At 42.4% G+C, this 27,135-nt stretch overlaps 1 protein-coding gene across 7 annotated transcripts in view; it reads right to left on the bottom strand.

The window, feature by feature from the left end:
• RAPGEF5 (Rap guanine nucleotide exchange factor 5) overlaps positions 1–27,135 on the bottom strand; it is a gene marked incomplete at its 5' end in the record, with an annotated part of 219,135 nt that overhangs the window by 4,263 nt on the left and 187,737 nt on the right. For all 7 annotated transcript variants that reach the window (XM_081243594.1, XM_081243597.1, XM_081243595.1 and 4 more), the window contains 7 exons: positions 2,889–2,943; positions 8,930–8,994; positions 14,628–14,715; positions 15,403–15,453; positions 19,156–19,246; positions 24,598–24,776; positions 26,481–26,603. In XM_081243594.1, the coding sequence (XP_081099720.1) occupies positions 2,889–2,943; positions 8,930–8,994; positions 14,628–14,715; positions 15,403–15,453; positions 19,156–19,246; positions 24,598–24,776; positions 26,481–26,603 (652 nt within the window). The remainder of the gene's footprint in view (positions 1–2,888; positions 2,944–8,929; positions 8,995–14,627; positions 14,716–15,402; positions 15,454–19,155; positions 19,247–24,597; positions 24,777–26,480; positions 26,604–27,135) is intronic.

Here is a 27,135-nt window from a genome sequence, read left to right as displayed (position 1 = left end):
GGTCAGAATCCCAGAAGAGATGTCTTTATCCTAATCCCAGAGATGCTTTTTCAGCTCAGACCAGATGCCTCAGGTCAGGTAATTAGACTGGCAAGATGTTTGTTCTACCAACATTGATAGAGCAATTTCTCCTAACATATAGTACTTAGTGATTGTTATTCTATCCCTCTACAGAACGGGAAACAGCACAGACCTAGCAGGTAAGTGGCAGAGCAGGACCAGAACCCAGGCCATGAGGCCCCCAAGTGCGTGGTCTCGGCTCCCATGCCACGCAGCCTGTCACAGTGACTGCCCCGTTAAATGGCTTTCACAGGCTCTTATAGCTCAGGCTGGAACTGTCAGAAATCACTGCTAACCTGGTGACTGCATGGACATGATAGTTCTTTCTTTCTTTCTTTTTTTTTTTTTTTTAAATTTTGTATGTCCTTATTTTGGTAGGAAAATCTTTTGGTGTCCTTATTTTGGGGGGAAGAAAATTAAGGGAACAATCAAGTGACCAGATATCACAGAAGTGGACTAAAGGTTTGGTTTACAGGCAAAGCGGGTTCAGAAGGTGTGTGGATGGGGTAACGCCCACACAGCGAAGGACAAAGCAAGGGAGTTTCTACTCCCAGACGCAGGGCGGTTAAAGGGCCACAAGACGCTTTGGTGCACTGTGAACCCGTGTGTGTCACGCTGCTGACAGCTCTGATAAGGAACCAGAGACAAAGTAGTCTGGACAGTGGGGCAGACCCACTTCCCATGGTCAGAAACAAACAAACAAACAAACAATGCATTAAGGCCTGGAGAGATGGGTTAAGCTGCCCTCCGGTGAGACAGTGTAACTGTGAGTCTTCTTGCTTTGTGGGATTTCAGAGGGAGAAGCCAGGGGTGAGGCCGGAGTTCAGCTGGAGCAGAAAAGGTGCCCCCAGGAGGCTGAGCATTTTAATTCAGAAATTTTATCTGTTGGTGAAAATGCATTTTTTCCTCCTCTGTGACAAAGACGTTTTATGAGGAAATAATTTAGGGCTTGTATGTCATGGATGGTTTGTAGTTCTTAGGTTAAATAGAAACAAGGCTTCCTGGTTTCAACAAGTAAAAGCACCAGGAGTTAAAGTTCTTACCATTCCCCCTTGTTTGGTTTAGAAAACATGATGCTACTGAGACAGTTTTGTTGTTAACTTTCCAGCCTTAAAAAGACGGCAGGCGGAATGCTTCCAACCGTGACAAGTGACCATTGCATGGCACTTTGTAATCTCTAAGTGGCTTGATTAACGTTATTTTACCCCAAGTGCTGACGTTAACTCTGCCTATATTAACTGTCAAAATGAATTTAGATAATTCAGCTCCAAACTTGATTTTTAAAGATATATAAATACAAAACACAAACTGGCCTGATAGTTATTTAAATTCCTCCTTTGCCTTCTGCTATGCAGACTTACTCTCTGGAGATGGGAGGCTGGCAAGGTCAAGGCCAGCCCCACTGGTATAACCTTCCTGCCCACACCTGCAGTGTATATAGACCGGAATCCCTTGGTAATTCTGAGACTGAGGTCTCAGAATTAGCTGAGTACCCATAAATACTTGGGAAGCAAAGGAGGGTGAAACAGATACAAATCCTTTACTCATTAGCAATAGTATGCTTGTACATTTGAATGAATCTCCATGACAATGTTATGCTATTTCTACTGAAACTGCATTGTACTTGGGTAGTTAATGGACAATTACATAAGTATGTATCAAATGTTATTCCTTGATGTGAGCACTTAGAAAATTAGGTCCTGTATTTATAATTCTCTCTTTCAAACAGAAACTTTGTAATCCACACAGAAGTTCAGCTGCTTTGTTGGAGGACAGTATAACTACCCAAGACGGGCATGAACAGAATGAAAATTCTTAAGAATATGTACCAAATTGTTAGTAATATTTTCCTTAGGAAGTGGGACTTTGATTGTTCTACTTTAAAGATAACTTCTGTATTGTTGAAAAAAATTGGTTTACAACGAGGATGTGTTGCTTAACAAAGTAAGTTTTACTTAGTGGTCACTTCTGATTGATTTATAATTACTGAACTCTGTTTTTTTAATTGCCCTTTATAAAGTCTGCACAAGGCGAAGGAAACGGTATGGGCTAGGCAGTCAGGTACTCAGTCTGAGTAACGGCTGAAACTTAGCCTCTCCGAGCCTGAGTTTTCTGCTCCGCACCCACAGGATCTATAATCTCCATTCACCGGCACTAGGGTCAGGATTCCACTGCCCATGTGAAAGCTCCTTGAACTCAATACAGTTGATTTCCTTCCTTCCTGCAATGTTTTAACATCATTTAAACACAGTGTAAATTATTCTTGCGATTTAAAAAGGAATAAATATTCCTACATACATCAGTCTCAGTGGGAAGTCAACAGAAGTGCTCAGAAAAATACTTTTTCGGTGAAAGGCAGCTCCAAACAGGAAGTTTTCATTGGAGAGGAGAAAAGAGTCTGCAAGGCTGCTTTAGGCATTTTTACAAACTATATTCCTATTCCAGGAAGGCTCCAAGCAAGGGGGTTAAGGACAGGGTCACCCCTGATAAACCCACGGGTAATTCTGAGCCAGCAGGCAAGCAAACAAGACTTTCTGGGTCAGGGGTGCAGCGGGAGCTTCTGATCGTCTAAAGTCACTCTGTACAGTGTAAACTTGCTGCCAGGAGAGGATAGAAAGCTGCCATTTCTTGTCCTACTCTGCTTCCCAAACATGCAGTGATGAAACAGAGAGAATACAGTATATGCATGTGATGTGAATATTATATTTTACGATTTTTTTTTTTTTTTTTTTTTTTTTTTTTTTTTACCACCAAATACTTGTGATATGGCCACAGTCCGTACCAATGTATGGTAGACTAACATGCCATACCCAACTTCAATGACTCACCAAACTGGTTAGTCCTGCAGTGTCTCAGTGTTCGGACAGTGTCTGCAATCATATGCTGGAAGGCAGAAGAGGAAACACATCAGCGGAAGGGTCATTTCGGGTGCTGCTGAAGTAGCGGTGCTGTGAGGCTGGTTGGATAGTCTAACACCTTTGGGTGTAAATAGAGGAGCTATATTTGGTGCGGGACCTGACTTTAATTGATAATATATATATTGAGTTTGGATTACAAAAGAAAATTTGACCTTGTCTTCAGAAACAGTGGCTCTCAACCCCGGCTGCACAGATTCTAACTGAGCCATGGGAAAACATACTGTTAAGAAACGCAGTACAAGACAACCTACTGAATGGGAGAAAATATCTGCAAATGATATGACCAATAACGGGTTAATATGCAAAATATATAAAGAGCTCATACAACTCAACATCAAGAAAACAACTCGATTAAAAAATGGGCAGAAGACCTGAACAGACATTTTTCCAAAGATGACATACACTTGGCTGACAGGTATATGAAAAGATGCTCAATATTGTTAATCATCAGAGAAATGCAAATCAAAACCACAATGATATCACCTCACACCTCTCAGAATGGCTAACATTAAAATGACCACAAATGTTGGGGAGGACATGAAGAAAAGGGAACCCTCCTACACTGTTGGTAGGAATGTAAATTGGTGCAGCCACTATGGAAAACAATATGGAGGTTATGAAGACACGAATTCCAAAAGATATATGCACCCCAATGTTCACAGCAGCATTATTCACAATTGCCAAGATATGGAAGCAACCTAAGTGTCCATCAACCGATGAATGGATAAAGATGTGGTATATATGTACAATGGAATACGACTTAGCTATAAAAAAGAATGAAATTTTTCCATTCCCAACAACATGGATGGGATTGGAGGGTATTAGGCTAAGTGAAATAAGTCAGACAGTGAAAGACAAATACTGTATGATATCACTTATATGTGGAATCTAAAAAATAAACTAGTGAATATAACAAAATGAAACCGACTCAGAGATATAGAGAACAAAGTAGTGGTTGGTTACCAGTGGGGACAAAGAAGGAGGGAAGGCCAAGACAGGGGTAGGGGATAAAGAGGTACAAACTATTATGTATAAAATAAATAAGCTACAAAGATAGCACAACACAGCAAATATGGTCAGCATTTTATAATAACTGCAACCAAGTTATAACCTTTAAAAACTGTGAATCACAATGCTGTACACCTGTAACATATAATATTGTACATCAATACATACCTCAGTTAAAAGAAATATTTAAAAAACACATATTAAAAAAAATGCAGCGTGTCCACCCTCAACCTACCTGTCCACATTTGCATATGCTTTTACTTCAGAAGGTGTTTCACCTTCTCCCGGTGAAGTCTTTGTGAGTTCGCCTGCACTTGGGAAGCCCCATTCTCAACCTTCCCACTGCTCTGTGTACAGTGTTTATTGGGTTTGTGTTGCTGTAATCACTTTGTGGAACTTTCTTCCTCCTCTAGAGCAAGTATCACGAGAGGGCTTTGTGTACCCAGCACCAACTGTACGGCACACACGTGGCCTCACACATACTTGCTGAATGGAGGCCGGAAGTTTTGTGGAATCAAAGACTCAAGTAACTCAAATGGTGACAGGAGATGAGATATTTATGAAACAGGTACATTTTCTAAAACATCAATACCGTTACAGAGACCGTTTTCTGTTTATAATGTACATCCCTTTTATAGTCTTCAGTTTTCCACTTTATTTCTCTAAGCTTCTTACTGATCTCCAGGCAAAGGTTCCTTAAACTCACAGCTCCTTCCTTTGGACAAGATCCCCTCACCTCATACTTGTGTACCTGCAACCGCCTTCTAGCTCTCTCTACCATGGTAAAGGAAACACGGCATTTAGGACCAGACCAATCTCCACTACACTTCCTCCTGCGCGGTTGCCAGAATAACCTCCAAACACTTGTCATCATGTTCTAGTCCTCTGGAAGGCTACAGTGACTCCATACTTTGTTTCATACAAAATCCAAACATAACCCTGTGATTCAAGAATCAACATTATTCATGATCTGGTCCTCCAAACCTTCCTAAATGGGCCATCATCTTTTTTTTAATAATTGAAGTATAGTTGATTTACAATATTAGTTTCAGGTGTACAGCATTAGCTTCAGGTGATTCAAAATTTATAGATTATACTCCATTTAAAGTTATTATAAAATATTGGCTATTATTACTGTGCTATACAATATATTCTTGTATATTATTTATTTTATACATAGTAGTTTGTACCTTGGGCCATTGTTTTTCATGTCCTGCCTACACACATTGAACATAGGATCGTCTATATACAGCAAACGCTCAACAAATTATTGCTAAAGTAATAATGTTAATACAAAAAAAAATTTACTTAAAATTCAGCAGACCTCCAGAAACATTATTTGAATATGACCAACTTATTAAATTGTTCTCACAGGCTGCATTTCTATTGTATTTCTACTCAATAGTGAAAAATTAAACAGGACAGTGATTACAGCAACAGCTCGAGTTGCGTTTGTAAAGGAAATGAGACCTGACTCATGTCTGAGAAGGTATTGTTAAATTTCCTTCCCCCAATTTTACCACTATTCCCAGGACAGTTCTGTCGTTGTTTTAAGCTATGGCGTCACCTTGATTTCTATCATGTGCCATTTGCACAGCTGATGTAAGGTGAGGTACTCAGGGCAGCACTGAAACCAGAGCCCTGATCTCATCTTTAGGTTTTCTGAAGGGAGCGGGGAGGAAGCTATGATAAAAGGTGATGCTCTTACCACCGAGGGATAAAGAGAAGGAGAAAGCATTTGTTTCTTCATTATTTAATGGTCTGAGGCTGAAACATTTGGAGCTGCTGAGGCAGTGTGGGGAACAATGGAAAACGTATTAGGTCCAATAAGCACTTCTGGGTTTCGTGTTCTCTGACCTAATGCATTGGCCTGGATCAGCCTGATAAAGATAATACATTGAATTATCTGCTCACTGGCTAATATCCATCATGAGGAATTGGCTTCCCACAAGTTAATTCAGTTAGGTTCTACTGGTTCATTACTGTGAAAGATGATGCTATTTTATCAATAGCTTAAGTGAAAAACCTTGTCTTTTGCTAAGAAATGTGCTGAACTACTGACTCTACTAGGAAATTCAGTTTCACTCTCCAGCATCCAAGTACAACATAGGGCTATGTACAATGTAAAACACAGCTTTGTCCTTCTAGAAAAAATTCTGACTTTACCCTGTCTTCTCTGTGCAAGGAGGGGGGGGGGTCAGCATGAGGCGTGCTGTATCTTAAATGCCATCTGTTTTGAGGACCAGGAACCCAGTGACACTACAAAATCTGCTCTCTTTAGAAATGCTGTGATGGCACCTGATGGGTGCGCTTGTGTGCCATGCGCCTGCTGCATGCATGTATAAGTGCACGTATCTTCTAGCTGTCTTTAATAAGTTCTCTTCAGGAATTTAAAATAAAAGATTACCTATTTACGCCATGTTATTTCCTTAAGCTTTATTAAAGGGTTCAGGGTACATACAATTATCGACCCTAAGAGCAGTACTGTTAGTTAGACTCTGTTTCAGTCCCCACGGTTAGTTTGAAGTCTTGTCTCTATGAAAGCAAGACCCTAGACTACATGAGTCAGCATTAAAAGGCCTCCACTGGACCACTGGAAAAAGCAGGGGAAAAAAAAAAAAGAGATGCTGGTCAGAATGAAAGAGAGAGGGTGTAGGAAGCTTTTCACCGCTCTCTCCCACGCTTGCCTTTACTGAATTGTTCTCTCACTTGGGGAGCTCCATCTGGGGGGAAATGACACAATGAACTTAACCAAATCACTGGTTCTCTTTGGGAAGGGGGCCAGCCACCAGTGGACCCTTAACAACTGACCACAGTCAGCGTACAAAGAGTACACTGGCTCTCGCACATTTCCTCTGGGTTAGTCAGAGGGAAGGGTACTAGACCTTTAGAGGTAATTCCACTTGGTGTGACACAGCTCGTCCCGCATCTCTTACATGCTCACCACAGCTTATTTGGCGTTCTTAAGCAGAGGTGTTGGCCAAGATTTGAAATAAGTATTGACCAGAGGCTTCTTATTCCTGCAATCGTTTCATTAATACCAAACACTGAAGATTAACCTGTCAACAGACTAGAACGTTAGGGCTACAGTCTTTGGCTACAAAGAGGGGCCCTGGGAGCTTCAGAACATTAGTGGGTGACACCAGAACAAATCTCTAAAGAATACGTACAAGAAAACCCAATACTCTATTTCCGGCTGTGCTGGTTTGACTGTAGTATCTAAAATAACTGAGCTGGATTCCAAAGCACTTAGTGCAGAGAGAGACTCGAAAAGTTATGGATATGTCTACTTCAAAACGAATGAGCCAGAAAGCGATCACCCTCAAATCCTTAGAACTGAGCTAAGGCAAGCTATCCCAAGACGTCAGCCTTCCAGATTCCGCTGCTTGGGTTATCAGGTTGTACCAGAGCCTCCTGCACTGGCTCTGCACCACCTCATCCCGCGTGTGGCGAGTCAACCTCACAGTTAGAGCGGGGCACCTCTGAGGCAAAGGTCAGAGGCCAAACCTCGTTTGGACCCATCAGGTGGTACTATTCTTTGGTCATGGTCTATGGCCCCCGTCTCACTCAACCTTCTCTCAAATGCCTGACCCAGTCTCACAGGGAACCGGGGGTCCATTCCTGAAAGAGTTCACACAAATCCATTACCATTACTGAAAAGGTCACTCAAAGGTCAGGGCCTACAGACAGGGGTCCCTGATACCATCTTTAACCGTGCATGGCAGGCTCACCTATGACACTAAAGTTCATCTGTCAGACAAATCCATTCTTGTGGTCCCCAGGGTCTCTTTGGGGCACTCCTATTTCACAGTTGCAGGCAATTCCTCCTGTGCCCACAGCCAGTGAGAAAGGCTAGGAGGAACCTGCTGCATGACAAAGCACCTGGGAGTGTCCTGGAAACAGCTCTCAAAGAGGCATTTCAGTGACTTGTAAGAAGGGACTGGCCAGGGACCCCTTTCTCGTGAGCTCACTTTCTCACTTTGCATGAGGTGATCTCTCCACAGTGGCACCATCTGTCCACAGGCTGAGAGAGGGGTGGTCCTTCCCCTCCCATGCAGACCCTACACATTCCATCTTCATATCCAAGATGGACATATCTCCCCAGAAGGAGAGCTTTGTCCCATGCCTCAGAAGCAGCGTGGGCCAAGACACAGGGAGATGCCTTTAAAGCAACAAGGCTGAACCTCAAGACTGTGAACTCCTGCTGACAGGAACCTTACAGTTTTTTGTTGTTTTTTTTTTGCGGTGCGCGGGCCTCTCACTGTTGTGGCCTCTCCCGTTGCGGAGCACAGGCTCCGGACGTGCAGGCTCAGCGGCCATGGCTCACGGGCCCAGCAGCTCCACGGCATGTGGGGTCTTCCCAGACCGGGGCACGAACCCGTGTCCCCTGCATTGGCAGGCGGACTCTCAACCACTGCGCCACCAGGGAAGCCCTACAGTTTTAATTCTAGTTCAAACACATACACTCAACCACTGATGTCAATCTAATGAAGTTCCGTTTTCAAAAATAAAAAGCAGATTTTCATATTGGCCCCAGAACTTGCCAGCACACTTATTTTTTATTTTTTTATTTTTTTTGTGGTACGCGGGCCCCTCACTGTTGTGGCCTCTCCCACTGCGGAGCACAGGCTCCGGACGCACAGGCTCAGCGGCCATGGCTCACGGGTCCAGCTGCTCCGCGGCATGTGGTATCTTCCCGGACCGGGGCACGAACCCATGTCCCCTGCATCGGCAGGCGGACTCTCAACCACTGCGCCACCAGGGAAGCCCCAGCACACTTATTTTTAATTGGAATGCACTGTATTGATAACGCACAAGAGGCAGCAAATAAATCACCACACATTTAGTGGAGAAAAGCACTTAAACCATCTGATTCTTGGTGCAAGAAAAGCATACACTTCCCCTACAGTGGGAAAAAGGAGAAATAGTGAAGTTTTACATACCAGTTTTTCAAAATTGACAAGATTATCCAAAAATGTTTTATTTCCTTCATGAATGAATGTTACATCTGAAAATTAAAAACAAAAAGATATATGTACCATTAGGAACGGATCATGACTCAGAGTTGAAGAGGTATAGATGCAAAGCAGCTTATTAGTTTTTCTTAAACATTATGGATTATTTCATGCATTTGACCAAACAACTTGAAATTGAATCTGAATAGTATTTGATGTGAGGGGGCATAATGTATGCGTGTGGAGAGAAAACATTATAACACTCATGCAAGTATATATCTTGCTCTTACATTGCAGGCTTTGACTTCAACCTGCTTAATATACACTAACACTATTCTATAACTTAGCTGGTCCATTATGTTTTTAGGCCAGAACACTGAGCAGAAAAGAACTGAACCCCCAGAAACAAAAAGGATTTTAATATTTATGTGTTTGCTTTTTAACAATCCCTGGCAAAGTATATGGATCTGCTTTACTTAAAGCATTAAGGTTTAGATTTGGATGTTTAGATTTTTGGTTTTCAAAGCCAGGGCCTGACTGGGTATCCGAAGTGAATGAGGAATGAGACAGGTTTCGAAAAGGCAAGGTTTCTGGGCCTATTCACTGATGAAAACAACATAGGGAAAGTAGGATGAAGATACATTTCAGAGGACGGGAATGTTAATTTGATTTGAGCCTCACTGCATTTGAAGTGAAAGAAGATATTCAAATAAAAATCTCCTTTTGGTCGCAAAACTTACTGGAGTGTCTCTTCAAGAGACAAGGATTAGTTACAATAATAACAGCAACTGAAGCTCTGAAAGGGGATGGCTTATAAAAACTCAAATCAGAGGGTCAGTGACTGAGCATTAGGGAATCCTCACCGTGGAGAATCAAAGTAAGAAATATACTACAATTTAAAGAACATGCAAATAATCATGTTATATTACAGACATGGAGGACAAACCAAATGAACATCATTTTCAAAAATCTTGTTAAAATAACATGATATAAAGAGGGAAACGAACAGATTAAAATTCATCTAAATAGAAAGGGAAAGCATTTGCATTTAATCAAGACTTTGATTCTGCTGGTCCCTATGGGGCAATTACGAGATAGGTGCTTGGGAAATCTGCCTGCAACACACCCAGCCACTGAGCTTTGACTGCCCACCAGGGGGCAACACCAGTTACACAGTTACAGACTACACTGATGACGATCCTTTTCTCATGGCATTCTTTATTCACAGCTTCCAGACCCACCAGACTGCAACGTTTTCCTAAGCCATTTTTCTTTCTTTTTTCCCCTTGATTTTTTTTTTTTAAACTGATGTCTTAGCAGGGAAGCAATTCACAATTACACAGTCATCTGACAAACTCTCTGGTTATTTTCTTACACTGTTTTGCTTTCAGAATAGAATTGCAAGCTTTCAACCTCTGACACAATATTTAGAAAAAGAGTAGCCAACACAGTTAGCTTGTATCTTTTTTGTACAGCAAGCAAAGCACTGTGTGTACTCTATCTACGTTAAACACCACCTACAAGCCTAGTAACTCACTCGTGGAGAACTCGGATTACACATGCCCTGTCAGAGTTTCTTGGTCCATTTCCCCAAGTGTTCCAAGGTTTGTCATCCCCTCCCTATGTTCCCAAAGATGATGATAATAACGCAGCTTATATTTATTAACAGCGTCAGACATGGCATTAACTCATTTAATCCTCACAAAAGACTATAAGGTAAAAGCCCTAGCAGGAAAAGAATGTGAAGAAACGATGGTCCAAAGAACAAGCACAGCTGGCCCATGATCACAGCTCTAAGTCTCAGAGCCAGGACTCAAGCCCAGGCAGCCTGCTTGCTCTCTCCACGGTGCCTCTCTGGTACCCGAAAGGACTTGGACATTTCGGACCACCCGTTACAGCCACCTTGCTGAATTCATGGGAGATGGGGGCGTCTGCAACTTTTAAAGTGTTTCCTTTGTCCCTCTTTCTGTCTCCTCCCTCTCCTCTGCCTGGGTGATCTTGCTTAATCTCAACTCTCAAGGACTTGTCGAGGTCGGCGCATGAGGATGGCGGCTCTACTGAGGGTGGGGCGCTGTTGGGCTGATGCTGGCCTGAGGATAAGGCAGGGAAGGTGTGTCTGGCCAGGTGGGGAGGAAGAGGGGCTGGAAGGGGCTGCTGCCCGGGAGAAGGGGGTCAAATGGCTGAAGGTTTTGATGCAGATGAACGGCAGGTGTGTGATGAGGCAGGCGTGAGAGGGATAAACCAATACAGGTGGTTGAGCTCAAAAACGGGGGTCTCAGAACCTAAGTCATGGGCTGTGAAGCAGTTCAGGGCACCCACCAGGTTCAGAGTGCTAGAAATGAGCAACTGCCAGACCCCTTTATCTGGAGACATCTGAACACTCTCCTAACACTTCATATAACAGGACGGGGGATGAAAGGACTCCGTTTGAAGAGATGGCAAGTGAAAGAGAAGGAAAAAACATACAAGCACCTCAATATTCCATTTACTTAAACACCCCCGCAAATGTGAATAATCTGCGCTCCAAGATACAAACACGACCTTCAGACACGTGTAGATTATTCACTCTACTGGAAGGGCTATCATCTCCCAAAACGCCGTGATACAGATTGTTCAACTGCTTTTGACCTTGAGCTCAGCTGGATCCTTTCCCCAACACTTACTTATGGTTTCTCACTCACTACTTTCTGAACTGGATTCCACAGTAGGGGGGGAAAGTAAATGAGAAGTAAGAAATTCACTGGGAAATAGAAAAGCTGATGGCTGGAAGCATTTTTAGGTTACGTGCTCACCTGATAATCTGAATGCTACTGGGAACTGACTGTCTCAAAACACGAAACATGGGAGTCCTAATCCTTCTTAACACCCAAGGAGTTCAACTGGGTCTCTTTCTCTAACGGAAAGCAATGCAAAGCAGGAGGCACAAGAGGGGAGGGCTGGGAAGTGTTCATGAAAACGTTGGTTGCTCTAGTTTACAGAAAATTTTAAAATAATTTTGCATTTAACAAAAGCTAAGAATGTCATTTATGTTTTCCAAAATGTCTTACCTCAGACGTGATATACCCATATTTAAAAGTTTCATCCTGTTTTCCTTTGGAAATTATTTCAGACAAAAATAGTAACTTTAAATGCAAGAGAGTACTAATGTTGTTTTATAATGACAAAAAAATTAAGATAAAGGAAAAACAAGTGCTTCTTTAAACTCGAGCTTCTAATGAAAAAGAAAAAGTTTAATTTACTAGCGTGAATGCGAGAATGTATTTTCAGTAGAAAAAAGGGAAATTCGAAAAGCTGCTCAACATCACTAATTATTAGAGAAATGCAGATCAAAACTACAGTGAGGTACCACCTCACACCAGTTAGAATGGGCATCATCAGTAAATTTACAAACAACAAATGCTGGAGAGAGTGTGGAGAAAACGGAACCCTCTTGCACTGTTGGTGGGAATGTAAACTGATACAGCCACTATGGAGAACAGTATGGAGGTTCCTTAAAAAACTAAAAATAGAATTACCATATGATCCAGCAATCCCACTACTGGGCATATACCCTGAGAAAACCATAATTCAAAAAGACACATGCACCCCAATGTTCATTGAAGCACTATTTACAATAGCCAGGACATGGAAGCAACCTAAATGCCCATTGACAGACGAATGGATGAAGAAGATGTGGTACATATATACAATGGAATATTACTCAGCCATAAAAAGGAACGAAATTGGGTCATTTGTTGAGACGTGGATGAATCTAGAGACTGTCATACAGAGTGAAGTAAGCCAGAAAGAGAAAAACAAATATCGTATATTAACGCAAATATGTGGAACCTAGAAAAATGGTACAGATGAACCGGTTTGCAGGGCAGAAATAGAGACACAGATGTGGAGAACAAACGTTATGGACACCAAGGGGGGAAAGCGGCGGGGGGTGGGGTGGTGGTGGGATGAATTGGGAGATTGGGACATGTATACATTGATGTGCATAAAATTGATGACTAATAAGAACCTGCTGTATACAAAAAAAATAGAAAAAACCTATTTATTAAAAAAAAATTTAAACACACACACACACACACACAAAAGGAAAAAGGGAGATTTGTTTTGCTGCCGACAAAGAGGTCTAGATAAACTCAGTAAAGCAGAAAATTGCATCCAAGCTAAGACATAAGTGTGAGGCACCTGACTGCATTAAGTACTTTGGGGGAAAACCCACTAATATATAGCAGAAAGCTCAGCTCATATCTAATTAAGTTAACGGGACATTGTCGACTGTTTTCTCATTACCTTAAAAACATCCACTGTTTCAAAATTTTGTCTTCCTAAAAATCAATTCCTTTCCCAGATCTGTCTTCGCTTCCTAGTTTTCCTATTTGTGTCTACATAATTCTAAGTGTCACTTCCCACAGGCCACCACCCCCGCTCTCCAGCTGGTGTTTTATTTTAAATAAAACTCAAGCCTGAATAAACTTATCTTAGAAATAAACATGAAAAATTAAATGAACTTTTAAGTTGGTATTCTGGCTTTACAATCTCTTCTTATTTCATCCATTTACATTTTGCAGCATCTTTTGAGCTCAAATGAAGCATTCTGTGTGACTCTCAGTTGTCCTAATACATTATTGTTTCCCAGAAATTCTTGCTTTATACTAGATGAAGATTGAATAAATAGCTGCAGGGATGCATAGCAACTCAACACTTCTCCAAGCTCTGGGTGTTCTTGAGAGAAGCCGAAAAGGGAGTATCAGCTTTATTGCCAGAGGGGCTGGCGATAGGGGGAGGTGAGGGAGGAGACGGCCACACCAACCAGCAATCCAGTTCCCAGGTAATTCACTTCCAGAATCACACTTACGGGTGTAGGCACCGGGTCCTGAGCCAGCAGAATTTACAAGCCTCTGAAGGGTGAAGGCAATATAAAAGAGTATTCCTATAATCCCTTGGAAAGAATCAAAATACAGCCAAGAAAAATGACCAACCCGCTTTTCCTGGAAAGCACATAGGTAGGATATATACTAAATGTCTGGAGCATAGGCCAGATGAAAACGAACTTCCCTTTCATTAATCCCCTGGGTTTGAAAGAGACCCCCTGAGATCGTTAGTAAATTTAACTAACATGTTTCATGATGAGTGATCTGGTGCTCTCTACAGAAGAGAAGTTAGTCGACTAACTTGGAGCTGTCAGATACTTTCCCAACTGGATTCACTCCTGGAAAGAAGAAAGTACATTCCCTACTAAAATTATACACTACACTGCCTGGGCTGACCAAAGGTACTTCTCACACAGCAGCAGGCCACGGGTTGAATCTCTGAAATTTAAGTTGCAAACGTAGAACGTGACTGATGACTGTTTGGATTCTTTATGCCAGCCTTATTCTTGGTTGAATTAAGTGAATTGTAGACTCAAATAAGAGAATGCTTAAAGCAGAGTAAAGTAAAAACACAAACGTTTCCAGTGCCAAGTTTAGTGAGTCAATCGAAAACACTTTGATGTCTGCTTAAGTACAATTAAGTATTTTAAGCATTTCAGAAGTAATTGAACATTTGAAAAACAATCACAAGCCAACACAGTTAGGTCTGAATGTCAAAATTACTTTAAAGAAATAAACTGAGACTCTTTTTCTTGCCCTCTGTAGAGTGAAAATTTTCTGGAAGATGGAATTACATAGCATAAAAGATAGAAAACCATTACCTTTAAGCAATAAGGGCATGAAAGGGATTTTGGGTGGCTTCATCTTTTTGAATGCATCTCGGTAGGCTTTGTGATTCAGGGAAGGATCCTGCCGAACCAAGAAGATTACAAAGAGAAAGAAAAATCAATGTGCTATAGAAACAATTCTAAATCCACTTTTACTATACAATTTGAACATGATTTAGATATAGAGTGGTTCTTCCTAAGAACAAAGTAGATAAAGGTTTCCTAGGAGAATAAACTCACTAAATTAGGGCAGGACATCTAGGCAATGAATGGAAGTCAAGTTATTGGTTGACAATAATGGGAAATGACTGCAAAGGACAGACACCTTTTGATTGCCCTGTTATTCTTCCCTCAAATAGGTTCCTTAAGTACAGTTTCTTCTCCCTAGTTTCTACCATGAGGTAACCCCACAGCCTTTTGTTAAGCACACTGCAAAGAAAAACTGCCCTCATAATGCACAGATAATGCAGAGAAAACAGGAGAGCAGTTTTATTGTGATCTGAAAAGAGACTGAAAATTGAGTACACTTAAAAATCTGCCTTCTGAATATCATACCAAGAGGGCCATTCTCACTACCTTTTTCCATGGAGAGGAAGAAGTGTTAACTTGCTTCACTCCATAAGAAGCAAAGCTACGTTTTCATATACAAGTGAACTAGTCTAAGCTACCTGACACGGTAGAGTGCAGATACCGACTACTGAAATCTAGAAAGAAATTGGACACCAGCAGTCAGTTTGAAGAATAAGTCTACTTTGGCTCAACTACTTACTGTTAAACTTTCAAGTTCAGAAAAAAGTTTCTTAAACTTCCCAGGGATTTTCTAAAAACAAACAAACAAAAAAGAAAAGGTCAAAAGAAGTCAGTTATTTTGAGAGGCACTAAGGGGAATGTTCATTAACTTGCGTTACATATATCACATTTCAGAACATAAATAGCTCTATCATCTGGTTCTACCCTGATTGCTTCTCATTATGCAATTTTCATCATTCCTTAATGCGACCTTCCTTGGGAATGTTGCTAAAGACAGTTTAAAATAAATAACAGCCACATGAATCAGGAATCCAGCTGGTTAAACATTCCACACACTGGTGATCTTTTAATAAAAACTTGGATTTTGGTTCTGTATCTTACCTCTGACAAATGCTCTCACCTTTTTTTTTTTTTTTAACTTATTATTTTTGGCTGCTTTGGTTCTCCGTTGCTGTACACAGGTTTTCTCTAGTTGTGGAGAGCGGGGGCTACTCTTCGTTGTGGTGCATGGGCTTCTCATGGCAGTGGCTTCTCTTGTTGTGGAGCACGGGCTCTAGGCACGTGGGCTTCCGTAGTTGCAGCATGTGGGCTCAGTAGTTGTGGCTCGTGGGCTCTAGAGCACAGGCTCAGTAGTTGTGGCCCATGGGCTTAGTTGCTCCACGGCATGTGGGGTCTTCCCAGACCAGGGATCGAACCCGTGTCCCCTGCATTGGCAGGTGGATTCTTAACCACTGCTCCACCAGGGAAGCCCTGCTCTCACCTTCTTAAACAGTCTTGCTGAGTGGGAAATAATAATGTTGGCTGATGTTTTTTGTATAAATGATATGTTTCACAGCAGAGGGCTAAATAGTGAAAGCCCATGAAAACCCTAAATGATGAAGCCTGCACTTTGATGGGTAGAATCACTGAACTGTAAAGATCACCCACACCAACTGGTGGCATGAAGATTGACAGAGGATGGAAACATAGGTCATCTTCTCAAATAAAAATTTGGGCCTAAGGAAGAAGGGCCTGGAATTTTCCAGCCTGTCTTTATTTATTTATTAATAAATTTATTTATTTGTTTATTTATTTTTGGCTGCGTTGGGTCTTCATTGCTGCACGCGGGCTTCCTCTGGTTGCGGCGACCGTGGGCTACTCTTCATTGTGGTGCGCGGGCTTCTCATTGCAGTGGCTTCTCCTGTTGCAGAGCATGGGCTCTAGAGTGCAGGCTCAGTAGTTGTGGCTCATGGGCTCTAGAGCGCAGGCTCAGCAGTTGTGGTGCATGGGCTTAGCTGCTCCGCGGCATGTGGGATCTTCCTGGACCAGGGGTCGAACCCGTGTCTCCTGCATTGGCAGGCGTATTCTTAACCACTGCACCACCAGGGAAGCCCCAGCCTGCCTTTAACATGGTGAAGTGAAAAGCTAGATGCCTCAGAGTAAGTCACTCTGAATTTGAATTCTGCCCCTTTCTAGCTGTGTGTCTGCAGTGAGTCTCCACGTGGTCTGATTGAAATGGAGATAACTCATAGGAAGTGTATAGTCTGTGGTCGGTGCTCAGCAAATTCCAGCTATTAACACTTATGACTGTTCTAGAAGATTTGTGAGATTTTCTGTTTCTAAAACAAATCAAAATAATGAGGTAAACCCCACAATAGACTTTTAGATTATTCAAAATTATCAAATTGATAATTTTGCATCTGGACAGCACACAGGTTGTTTGATCTGGCAGCTACTGTTACACACACCAATACACGTGTATTAATAAATGCAAGACAAATCAAATGAGAAAAGATAAAACACAGACATCTGCAACTGAAGGCAATTGTTCCTCTGAGCTGCGTATCTTAGTCTGTTGGATATTCCACACGAATATCCCGGTGTCATCTCAAACTCAACATATCTAAAGCCAAACTTATCTACTCCAGGGGTCAGCCATGGGCCAAATCTGACCATCTGCTTTTGCAAATAAAGTTTTACTGGAGCACTGCCATGCTCATCATTTATCAACTAACCAGAGCTGCTCTTGCCCCTCAGTGACAGAGTTGAGTCACAGCAGTGGAGACCACATGGCCTGCACAGCCCAAAAATATTCACTATCTGGCTCTTTCCCCCAAATGTTTGTTGACCTCTGTCCTAGTTCTCAAACCGACTTCTTTTCCTACATTGCCTATTTAGGACAGTGTGATCACTTTCCAGGCCTAGAGACACGGAGCTCACTTCTGCGAGGGAGGCCCACCCCAATGCCCCCAGCAACTCCCCACTCAACTTCCAAGGCCCTGCTGCTTAAGGCTTTTCAGCCACTCTGAGACAGCATGATTCCTCCATTGCTCTGCTGGGGTCCGCCTGGAACCGGTTCAAGACCTCCTTGACCACAGCACACCCTGTGCTAATCTGGCCACCTTCCATCTGCCACGGCCCTGATGCAGAGCTGCGCACATGGCAGGCAGTCGCTGTGCACGTGAAATACACACCATGTGCGTTTCACTGAATTGTTCTCCTTTCAATGTTTGCAGATCAGGCCTTCTTTCCCGGTATAATTTAAAATACCAGTCTCCTCCCCGGACCCTTGCTAGCCACTTGTTTTCCTCCTGCTCTGATCAACTGTGGCTTTTTTTTGCCCACCTCCTTGAATCTCATGAAGTATGCGTGCATCTGGTTTGCTTAACCAGAGATGCAAGCCTTTTGTTGCTTTTCTTTTGAACCCCTTTAAGGAGCACTGACCCTGACCCTCAGGTCACCACTGCGCATTCCATCAGAGTGTGGCCCCTGACGCAAAGAAGGTGAACCCCAAAGCTGCCCACAGACCATCACTGAGATGGAATGTGAGAAAAACAATAGTTGGCCTGTCAGCTTCTCTCCTGCAGGAGTGTGAACTGGGGACCATGAAGAGTGCAGGGCAGGCAGGAAGAGCAGCTGAATCTGAGAGGGTGGGGAGAGGCCGAGGGAGCCGCAGCGAGCCACAAGCAGGCGGGACCGGTAAGAGAGAAGACTTGAGGGTCAGAGAGAAAGGACGAGAGAGAAATGGTACGGGGAATTCAGTACGCAGTCAGTAGCGAATGGAGAGAGAAAGAAACGAAAGCCCAAAGAAAGAAGGTGTCGGGGTCATGGGGGAGGCAGAGGGCCCTACATCCGTGTCTGGCTACATGTAGGGACACCCCAGTTTCCATTCTTCCCACGTAGACCCTCAGAGTCCACGTTTCAGAACGTGCGCTGACTTGAGTGGCCCTCTCTCCCTTCGAACCCAAACAGCCTTCATCATACAGCCCTGACAGGCAGAGCCAGGACTGGGGAGGCCTGAAACTTAAAACATTTTGTGGGCCCTCTTTAGGAAAAAAGAATATAAAATTACTTTTGCAGATTTCGTAAAGATATCCATCAACCACATGAACATACTGCCAGAGGCCCCACAAGTGAGAGGACTGGTAGCTTAACTTCATTAGCATCTCTGCAAATCTGCTTCTGGACACACAGGTGAGCTTTTGAAATGACCAACATGGAACTGTAACCATGCCATCACGGGAGAAAAGCAGAAAACTAATTCTAGCTGGGAAGCATTTTACAAGTTGTGTTTTTTTCATATATATTACAGAACCATTCTGAAGACCATTTGATGAAAATAGTTTCTGACGACTTGAGACACTAATTTTTTAACATTTTTTTCTAGTGCTACGTATCTCATTTAAACCATTTATTTTAAATAAAGACTGTTAGCTGGACCACTTCCCATACAGTTTTATTTGTCCCCAACCCGGCCCCAACTCCACCCTCCGTATGGACCCCCAGGGCTCACCTCCCAGGTCTGGGACAGCCGGCTGACAGAAGCAGTGTTGAGACCCATCACAATAGCAAAGAAAGAATTCAGGTTTCTCTGGGCTTTGCAACTATGGAATAAAAGAAAGCAGAAGGCACTCTGAGGCAACATCCTTTCACCAGATGATCACAAAAGATAAAGCTGCCAAGGCTCTCCCAGGCCACAGAGTTCAACCTCTAGGGCAGGGTTGAACTCTGCTCTGTGACCTACACAGTCCTGACTGTCCCTGTGGGATGGGGCGGTATCCCCTCAACACAAATGAAAGGATTCCAAATGCTTCCTTACCTTTAGGAAAAGATCTGTGTTCTTGATACCCTCTGGATACTTCAAAAGATTCCTCCCTTTTAAAAATCTATTTTGGATGCATTGACAATTTCAACTGAAAGCTCTTACATTCCTATTTCTGTATATATCCCATACTCATCATAACAGCCCCTGATTCTGTATCTTTAATCTGTATGTTGTCTTTCTTTTTTGAGAAACAAGGCCCTCTTACCTCACAGGGCCCCCTCCCATTACATTTAGACATATTTTCTTTGCTCTCAACAAAACAGCTACTATGTTATGTATGTATTGAAAATATGGCATATATTATGGGGACGCCGTCTCACATTTCTCCTTTAAGGAATAAAGGAAATAAAATGCAAAATAAGACCCTGTTGAGCTCCATTCACTCTGGAAGGTTATATGCTCTGCAGAACGTCAATCTTGCCCTTCAACTTAATCAGTCAAAACTCCATTAATTTTCAAAGCCAGAAGAGGGGCTTGATGCAGCAGAGGGAGGGCTGGCCTCCAGGTTGGCCGGAACAGCCTGTGAATTCCAGATATTCATTAATCTGGGATGTATTAGAAAACTACTTCTCTGAGGAAAGATTTAAAAATTTTAAAATTACCCTGACTTAGTAATTAAATATGAAAAAAGATGAAAGTGCTTAGCAGTAAGCCAGAGGCATAAAAAGTACCCAGTGTGTGTTGATCGAGCTGCCCTCACCTGTCATCTCTTCCATGACATCTCCATCAATGTCTCAAATGGAATTTGGGAACAGTGTATATACAACTCTGTATCCCGACTTTTCAGTTTTATACCATGTTATATAATATATTATGGATTCTTCAATGATAACATTAATGGTTATAGAACACTTCATTAAAAACCTATTTCATAACTTGTTTACTTATTCTCTTATTGTAGGCATTTAAACTATTTTCAATTCAATACAAGTCAAATCAATGTAAAATGCTACAATAAATATCTTTTGTGAACAAAACTTTTTACTGTATTTATGATTTTCTAAAATTAAGTCAGACTTCCAGTCATTACATGATTGATCAAAAGCTATCATGACTTTAAAGGTTCTCAATACATATTAAAAACTTCTGTCTCTCAAAACTGTACTGATTTCCAGTCACACAGGTGTGTACAGGAGCATTGATTCAGAACCAGGAAACTGTTTTCGGCTCTTAAAGTGGTAATATATAGAGGTGGCTGTGCCCTGGCCGGTCCTGCCTAAACCTGCCTGCTCCCAGAGCCAGCCTCATGGACTGGACACTGCCCAGTACAGCTGCGCGTGCGTATCAAGGCAGTGGGGGTCAGCCATTTGGGAGCATTTTGGAAATTCTAGCTCCATTAACAGGGGAACCTGGAAAGGCACTGCTGCCTATGCACCTAGTGTCCAAAATACCTGGGTGAACACAGTGTTGCAAGCCCCTCACTGCTGAGTCTCCACTGGGCATGGTCTGTTCCTTTCAGTCTTCCTGTCCAGCTTTGGACTCTGCCTATAGCTCCCCGGTAGGCAAGAGGACCTAAATTCAGTCTAATTGGCCCCTTTAGCTGGTTTCTGCCAATTGTCTCCTGGGGTAGACCCTGCTTGGTATATTCCATGAACAAACAAACAGGACACTTCCCTGGTCTATGGTTCAGAAATCTTCCTGTTTCTGAGAAACTGGTGCCTAAAGGCATCAACACTACAACTCTGCTTCCCTTCCGCCACTCTCCCCTCATTCCACCCCTTCTGTCTCATCACACCCTGGCAAGTTCACACCAGCCAGAAGAGACGTGAGTCAGCTCCATCTCCTGATGTGATGATGCCAGGCTCCCCTGCCAAGACGCTGAGGTCAGCGAGAAGTGCCCCATTCTTATGCCAGAGGCACTGGATGCCCTCCCCTTATTCCCAGTCCTCCCACTTTACTGCATGATGGAAGCCCCACTGGTTCTGTCATGGCCCACCAGATATTTTTATACTCAGCCCATCACTCAAATGCAGAGTATAGAGCAAGCCTTTGAGACAGCAACTGCTGGAGCTGAAAACAAGACTTTTCGGGGAAATCATTTTATTGTTAGTCATTATAAAAAGTTTATTATTCTTCTTTGTACTCAGAATCATTTATCTACACAAAATCTTAGATATAAGTCTCATCTTTTTATCTCCCCATAAACAATTTTCCTGGTTCAGATGTCTTTTTTAGTCATACTTAAAATTAAAAAAACAAAACCAAAAACCCACATATACCTAACACCTGAATCTGTAAAAAGAATAAAAGAATGAATATAGAAATGATTTCTCTATAAGACGAATTGATACAGTACAAATATGGGTTACCATTCCCATCTGGAATCTTCTTTTAGCAAGGTTCATTCATTTCAAGGTAAGAACAGACTGACACTAAAACATTCCAGGTTTGTGTCAGTCCAACACCCCTTTGTGCAAGGAAATAAAATCCACTCAACGCACAGAGGTGGGGGGATGGGATTGGTAAGAAGGAAGGAAACATGAATATGCAAATAGGATGCCTTAGGCAGGCAAGACACTTCATGATCACGGACATGATTGTTTTCCCTTGGCTATTCCTACCAGTGCGATTATGAAGAATTTAACTTTATGTTTCTGTTGGCATTCTATTCTACGGGCCAGGGATAGAGACCAGTACAGCAAGCAATTCAAGAGCATGGGGCCATATGGAGAAGATGTGAATATACATATTTCATTTCCCTGAGGACAGATATAATCTTATACCGGGAACTAAGCTATGTGGTGTCATTTTACTCCTTAGGACACTCATGTCCCATTTCACCAAGTAACTGGCATTTATAAGAGAGTTTTTGATACCAAAGAGCCTCACATTTAAGAATGTCACAGGCTATTATAGAACATGTACTGGCCAAACAAACAAAAAAGGAGCATTCATCATAAAAGCAGCCCAAGACTTAGGCATATCTGTTCTCTCCCTCTCCTTCCACCACCAGTCGCATCAAACACCAGGTCAGGAACCGCCATTATCTCTCACCGAAGTAAACAAACTGTCCTGCCTCTGGGGTCTCCTCACCGACAGTTCAGTCTACGTGTTATTTTCAGATCAACCCTCCTGAGGGACAACTTGGAGCGTATCCATCTCCTGCACAAAAACTTCCAAAGGATCCCTACCACCTTCTCAATTCAGTCTAAACTTTTCATTCTGAAATTCAACATCCTTTACAATTGGGTCCCATCTTCCTTTTTTTTTTTTGCGGGCCCCTCCCGTTGCGGAGCACAGGCTCCGGATGCGCAGGCTCAGCGGCCATGGCTCACGGGCCCAGCCGCTCCACGGCATGTGGGATCTTCCCGGACCGGGGCACGAACCCGCGTCCCCTGCGTCGGCAGGTGGACTCTCAACCACTGCGCCACCAGGGAAGCCCCCATCTTCCTTTTTAGATCAGTCTCCCACAACTTCCTTACAAGTACCTTCCACTCTGGCCAAACTGGATGAGCTTCCTTTCTCTGACCACATGCTCTCTGCCTCCGATGAACTTCTCTGCTTCTCTCTCATGAGTCTGACCTCCACGGACAGTGTGCTCTTTTGAATTCCTACCCAGAATTCAAACTGCTACTTTCTTCCAAATGGTTTTCTAATCCTCCTTTCCCACACCCTTGGCATATAAGCTTCCCATCCTCTAAAGCCCCTGAAAGAATTTCATCTCATAATAGGGCACCCTCAGGTTCTATTTTGCAAATTAGACATTTGAGTTATAGAAAGTATCCCCCCAGCCGATTGGGTGCAGGCTCACTCTGATTTCCCCACAATACCCTGCGTGGATGTGCAAACGTTAATGAGTGATCAATACGTATTTCCTAAATATTACACTGACATGTACTCAGAAACGGTTTGATATAAAAACTACTTTGAAAAACAAAGGAAAAAAAATGGGAAGACTGGAAGATAGAAGGAACTGGGAAAGATTTTGATTCATGTTGCCTGTTTCTGTTGGGAAGCTGTCCCAAGAGTGGTTTCAGGATATTCATCTGGTATTTTAAGAGATGCTCCCAGGAAGTTACTAGAATGTCATTCAACCGACCTTACTGAGTCACTGCTATTTACCAAGTTCAGTACCAGGCACCCCAGGTACAGTGATTGATTAGAAAATGGTCCCTGTCCTTTGGAAGCTAACACAGTCCACTGAAGGAATTCTATATAAAAAGGTAAGTTTAGGGCTTCCCTGGTGGCGCAGTGGCTGAGAGTCTGCCTGCCGATGCAGGGGACGTGGGTTCATGACCTGGTCCGGGAAGATCCCACATGCCGCGGAGCGGCTGGGCCCATGAGCCATGGCTGCTGAGCCTGCGCATCCGGAGCCTGTGCTCCGCAACGGGAGAGGCCACAGCAGTGAGAGGCCCGCGTACCGCAAAAAAAAAAAAAAAAAAAAAAAGGTAAGTTTAATCAATATAATAAAGAAGATTTTTTAAAAAGGAAAACAAAAAAGCATGTGTGCATGGTAGGGGGAGGTCAGGGTAAGAAGGAGTTGACCCTGCATTTGAAAGTAAGGGATGATTTTAGGAAGGAAGCAACATACGACCTAGGTCTTGAAGAAGGATAGCAATTTGCTGGGTGGAAGTGGCCATTCTTGGCAGAGCTAACAACACATGTCCAGGCTTGGATGATGGTGTGCATGGGAAAGGGAGAGCCAATTTAGAGTGGCTGCAGCATGGGGTGAGGCTCAGAGGTCAGGTGCAACCAGACGGTGCAGGGCCTGCTAAGGAGTTTGCAAAGTTCGTACTCTGGGCATCAAGGAGCCAAAAGCAGAATCTTGAAATGCATCTGACTTTCAATGGTTCTCACCCCCCTCACACCACCTTCCCCCATTTTCCTAACCTACTGTAGCTCACCTGGCTACAAGGGTGATTTAGCTGCACAATGGGGCAGGTGTGCACTGCCTGCTTTTTTCTACAGCATACAGCAGAGTGCTTTGGTCTAGTATTTTGACATTTACTTTAAGATATAAATACTTCAAAGGTGAAGACAGAAATATTCAAAAACAGACCTTTTCAATCATTTGGTCACTTAACTCAATAGTACCCTTTTGCATCTCATCCCTTCTTATCATCCCAAGGAAAATAATGTACCCTCTCAAAGAGAGGAGAAGAATTGCATTTTTTACCACTAGAAACTCACTGAGCAGCAATTTTGATGAATTTTTTCACCAGCTGCACTCTCTTGCCCAGTTGGCTGCAGAGCAGAATCTCCGTGGCCACCCAGAGCTGGACTTCATTGCATCTCTGGAGCAGGAGGCTCAGGTTCACTGTATGCTCCCCACTTCCTTGTCGGCTGAACGTGAAGTAGATCAGCTCTTGCTGAAAGACAATGTATTCATACAAGTGTTTATTGTTGTAGCACAGAGTCAGGTTGATACAAAATTCAATTCATTTTTAAGAGCTACTTCAGGTAGGCACTGTCATATCGTAACAAGTTAGCTTTAACAAATAACAATATATTAAATTCAAGATAATTTATCTTGACTTCCAGAAATGCCTTCACGCAGAAGCCTTACATAAATGTAATTTTTTAGAATGCAAGGATGACACTTTTCGTGAAAACCTAAGATATTCTAAAGTTTAGGTCACAGGCTGAATCAAATCCAAACTTCCCAAACTTGTTCTATAAGCAACTTCAAGTGCAAATGACTATCATTACGTTAGACCCTCACAGGTAGGTTCTCTAGACAAGGGTTCTTACATTTCAGCGTGAATCCAAATCACCTGGAGGCCTGTTAAAGCACAGACTGCTGGGCCCCACCCTCCAAGTTTTCTGGGTCAGTAGGTCTGTGCTCTGGCCAAAATCTGCATGTCTAACAAGCTCCCAGGCGTGCTGATGACGCTGGTCTGGGTACCCACTCTTTGAGAACCACTGACATAAGACATTGTCAAATCACAGAAAGAGAGCAAGATTAGGACAAGGTACAAAACTGACAAAATCGAGTCAGACCAGTAACTAGTGACACAGACTGACCATATGCAAAGCAATGGAAGAGATGTGTTTCTAACCGAAGGGGTGTGCATGTATATTTTACAGGAGTAATTCACATTCTCCTATTGCATAAGCACATAAGCAGGGACACATCCCACTCTACTACCATTTGCAAAGTCACAAGTCATTTAGCTTGAATGAGTTCACTACTTGCTCAAATTTAGATCATCAGGTTGGAATGTCGTCAGTGAGAAAATATGAGGACATTTAAAAAACGTTCCAAAGTGAAAGTGAAGCTTGGGGGTCCCTAAATTGGGCACGAGTTCCTTCTTCAGGAGGAAAGGCCTTCTTGTAATGAAACATTTCACTACACAGCAAAGCAAATGCAACATACTGTAGCACAGAGCTGCCTCATTTGTCATCTCCTGATTCCTGTGAGCCTTTCCACCAGGTATATTTATTCATCAGATGTCAGTAGCATGTTGCCCCTCATCTACTGTTTTATAAATGTTTAAGCTGTCCTCAAGGGAGAGGTTGATGGACATACAAATTTGAAATATATCTCAAAATTTTCAATAGAGTACTTGAAGTCTTGCAGCATAGTCTAAATGTATAGAATGTTCTTGGGAATGTGTGAGTGTGTGTGCATGTAGGTACATACATAAATGTGTTTCTCATATAAGTACTGTAAAGCTCTGTAAAGCTCATGGAAAAATAAAAATGTCAATATCAAAGGTATCAAATGTAAAATGTCTCTTCGACCCCACTAGACCTTCATATATATATATATATATGACTACATGTTTTCAAACAAAAAATAGCATATTTATACTACATTAACACAAATATCCGATTGTACAATATTAGGTGCAAATAAAGCATGATCATGTATTCTGATTTTCCTAGGTTTGTGTCAGTCTTTTAATATATTTAAAGTCCCCAAATATTTTTGGGCCATGGTATCCTAAAGCATAACTAGATCACCAGATGATGGATCTTCTTAAAACCCAGTCACACACAAATATTCTTCAAAAAGAATTCACAATTATACTGGCACAAGCATTTATTTGATTATTTCCCTCCTTACTTACCTCATGAATTGAATTGAAGAGGCCCCAATCAAAACTCATTAATTCCAAAGCAATATCCCAAGTGTTCATTCCCAAAATCCTAATCGACCTTTGCTGTGATTCTTCATTTTCTGCAAAAGGATTCTAAAGTGACAGACAAAAGTAAAAGAATCCTCAGTAAATTCCGAAATATTTGGCACTGAATTGGCTGGCTATTGAAAGGCATTAGAAGCCCACATTAGAAAAAAAATCTTGTCTGAGCGCACTTAATATTTTCCCTGTCTGTTCACTTTCAGTGAGTTACAACCAATTTAGCAAACAGCCTTGGAAGCCGTAGAATGTGATCAATGATACTTCACTGAGTTGCCCCTCCCCCCGACACACACACACACACACACACACACACACACAAATCTGATTATAAAACACTGCCCCCGGCAGACAACATAATGAAAGTGAAAGCCCTGAAGTCATTTTGGCTTCTGGTAAGAATTAATGTGCCAGCAGGGTTAGTATAAAAACAAACAAAAGAAATGTCACAGTGCACTTCAATAAAGACAGACATGGCTTTTACAGAAAATATGTTTGACGAGTCTCATCCCAGACATACATTTACAAATTTTATTAAAATGCCCATGGAAAGCAAAAAAAAAAAAAAAAAAAAAATTTTAAACAG

The sequence above is a fragment of the Mesoplodon bidens genome, assembly GCF_964165515.1.
Source record: "Mesoplodon bidens genome assembly, chromosome: 9".
Lineage (NCBI taxonomy): Eukaryota > Metazoa > Chordata > Mammalia > Artiodactyla > Ziphiidae > Mesoplodon > Mesoplodon bidens.
This window is presented reverse-complemented; position numbering and strand designations above follow the sequence as displayed.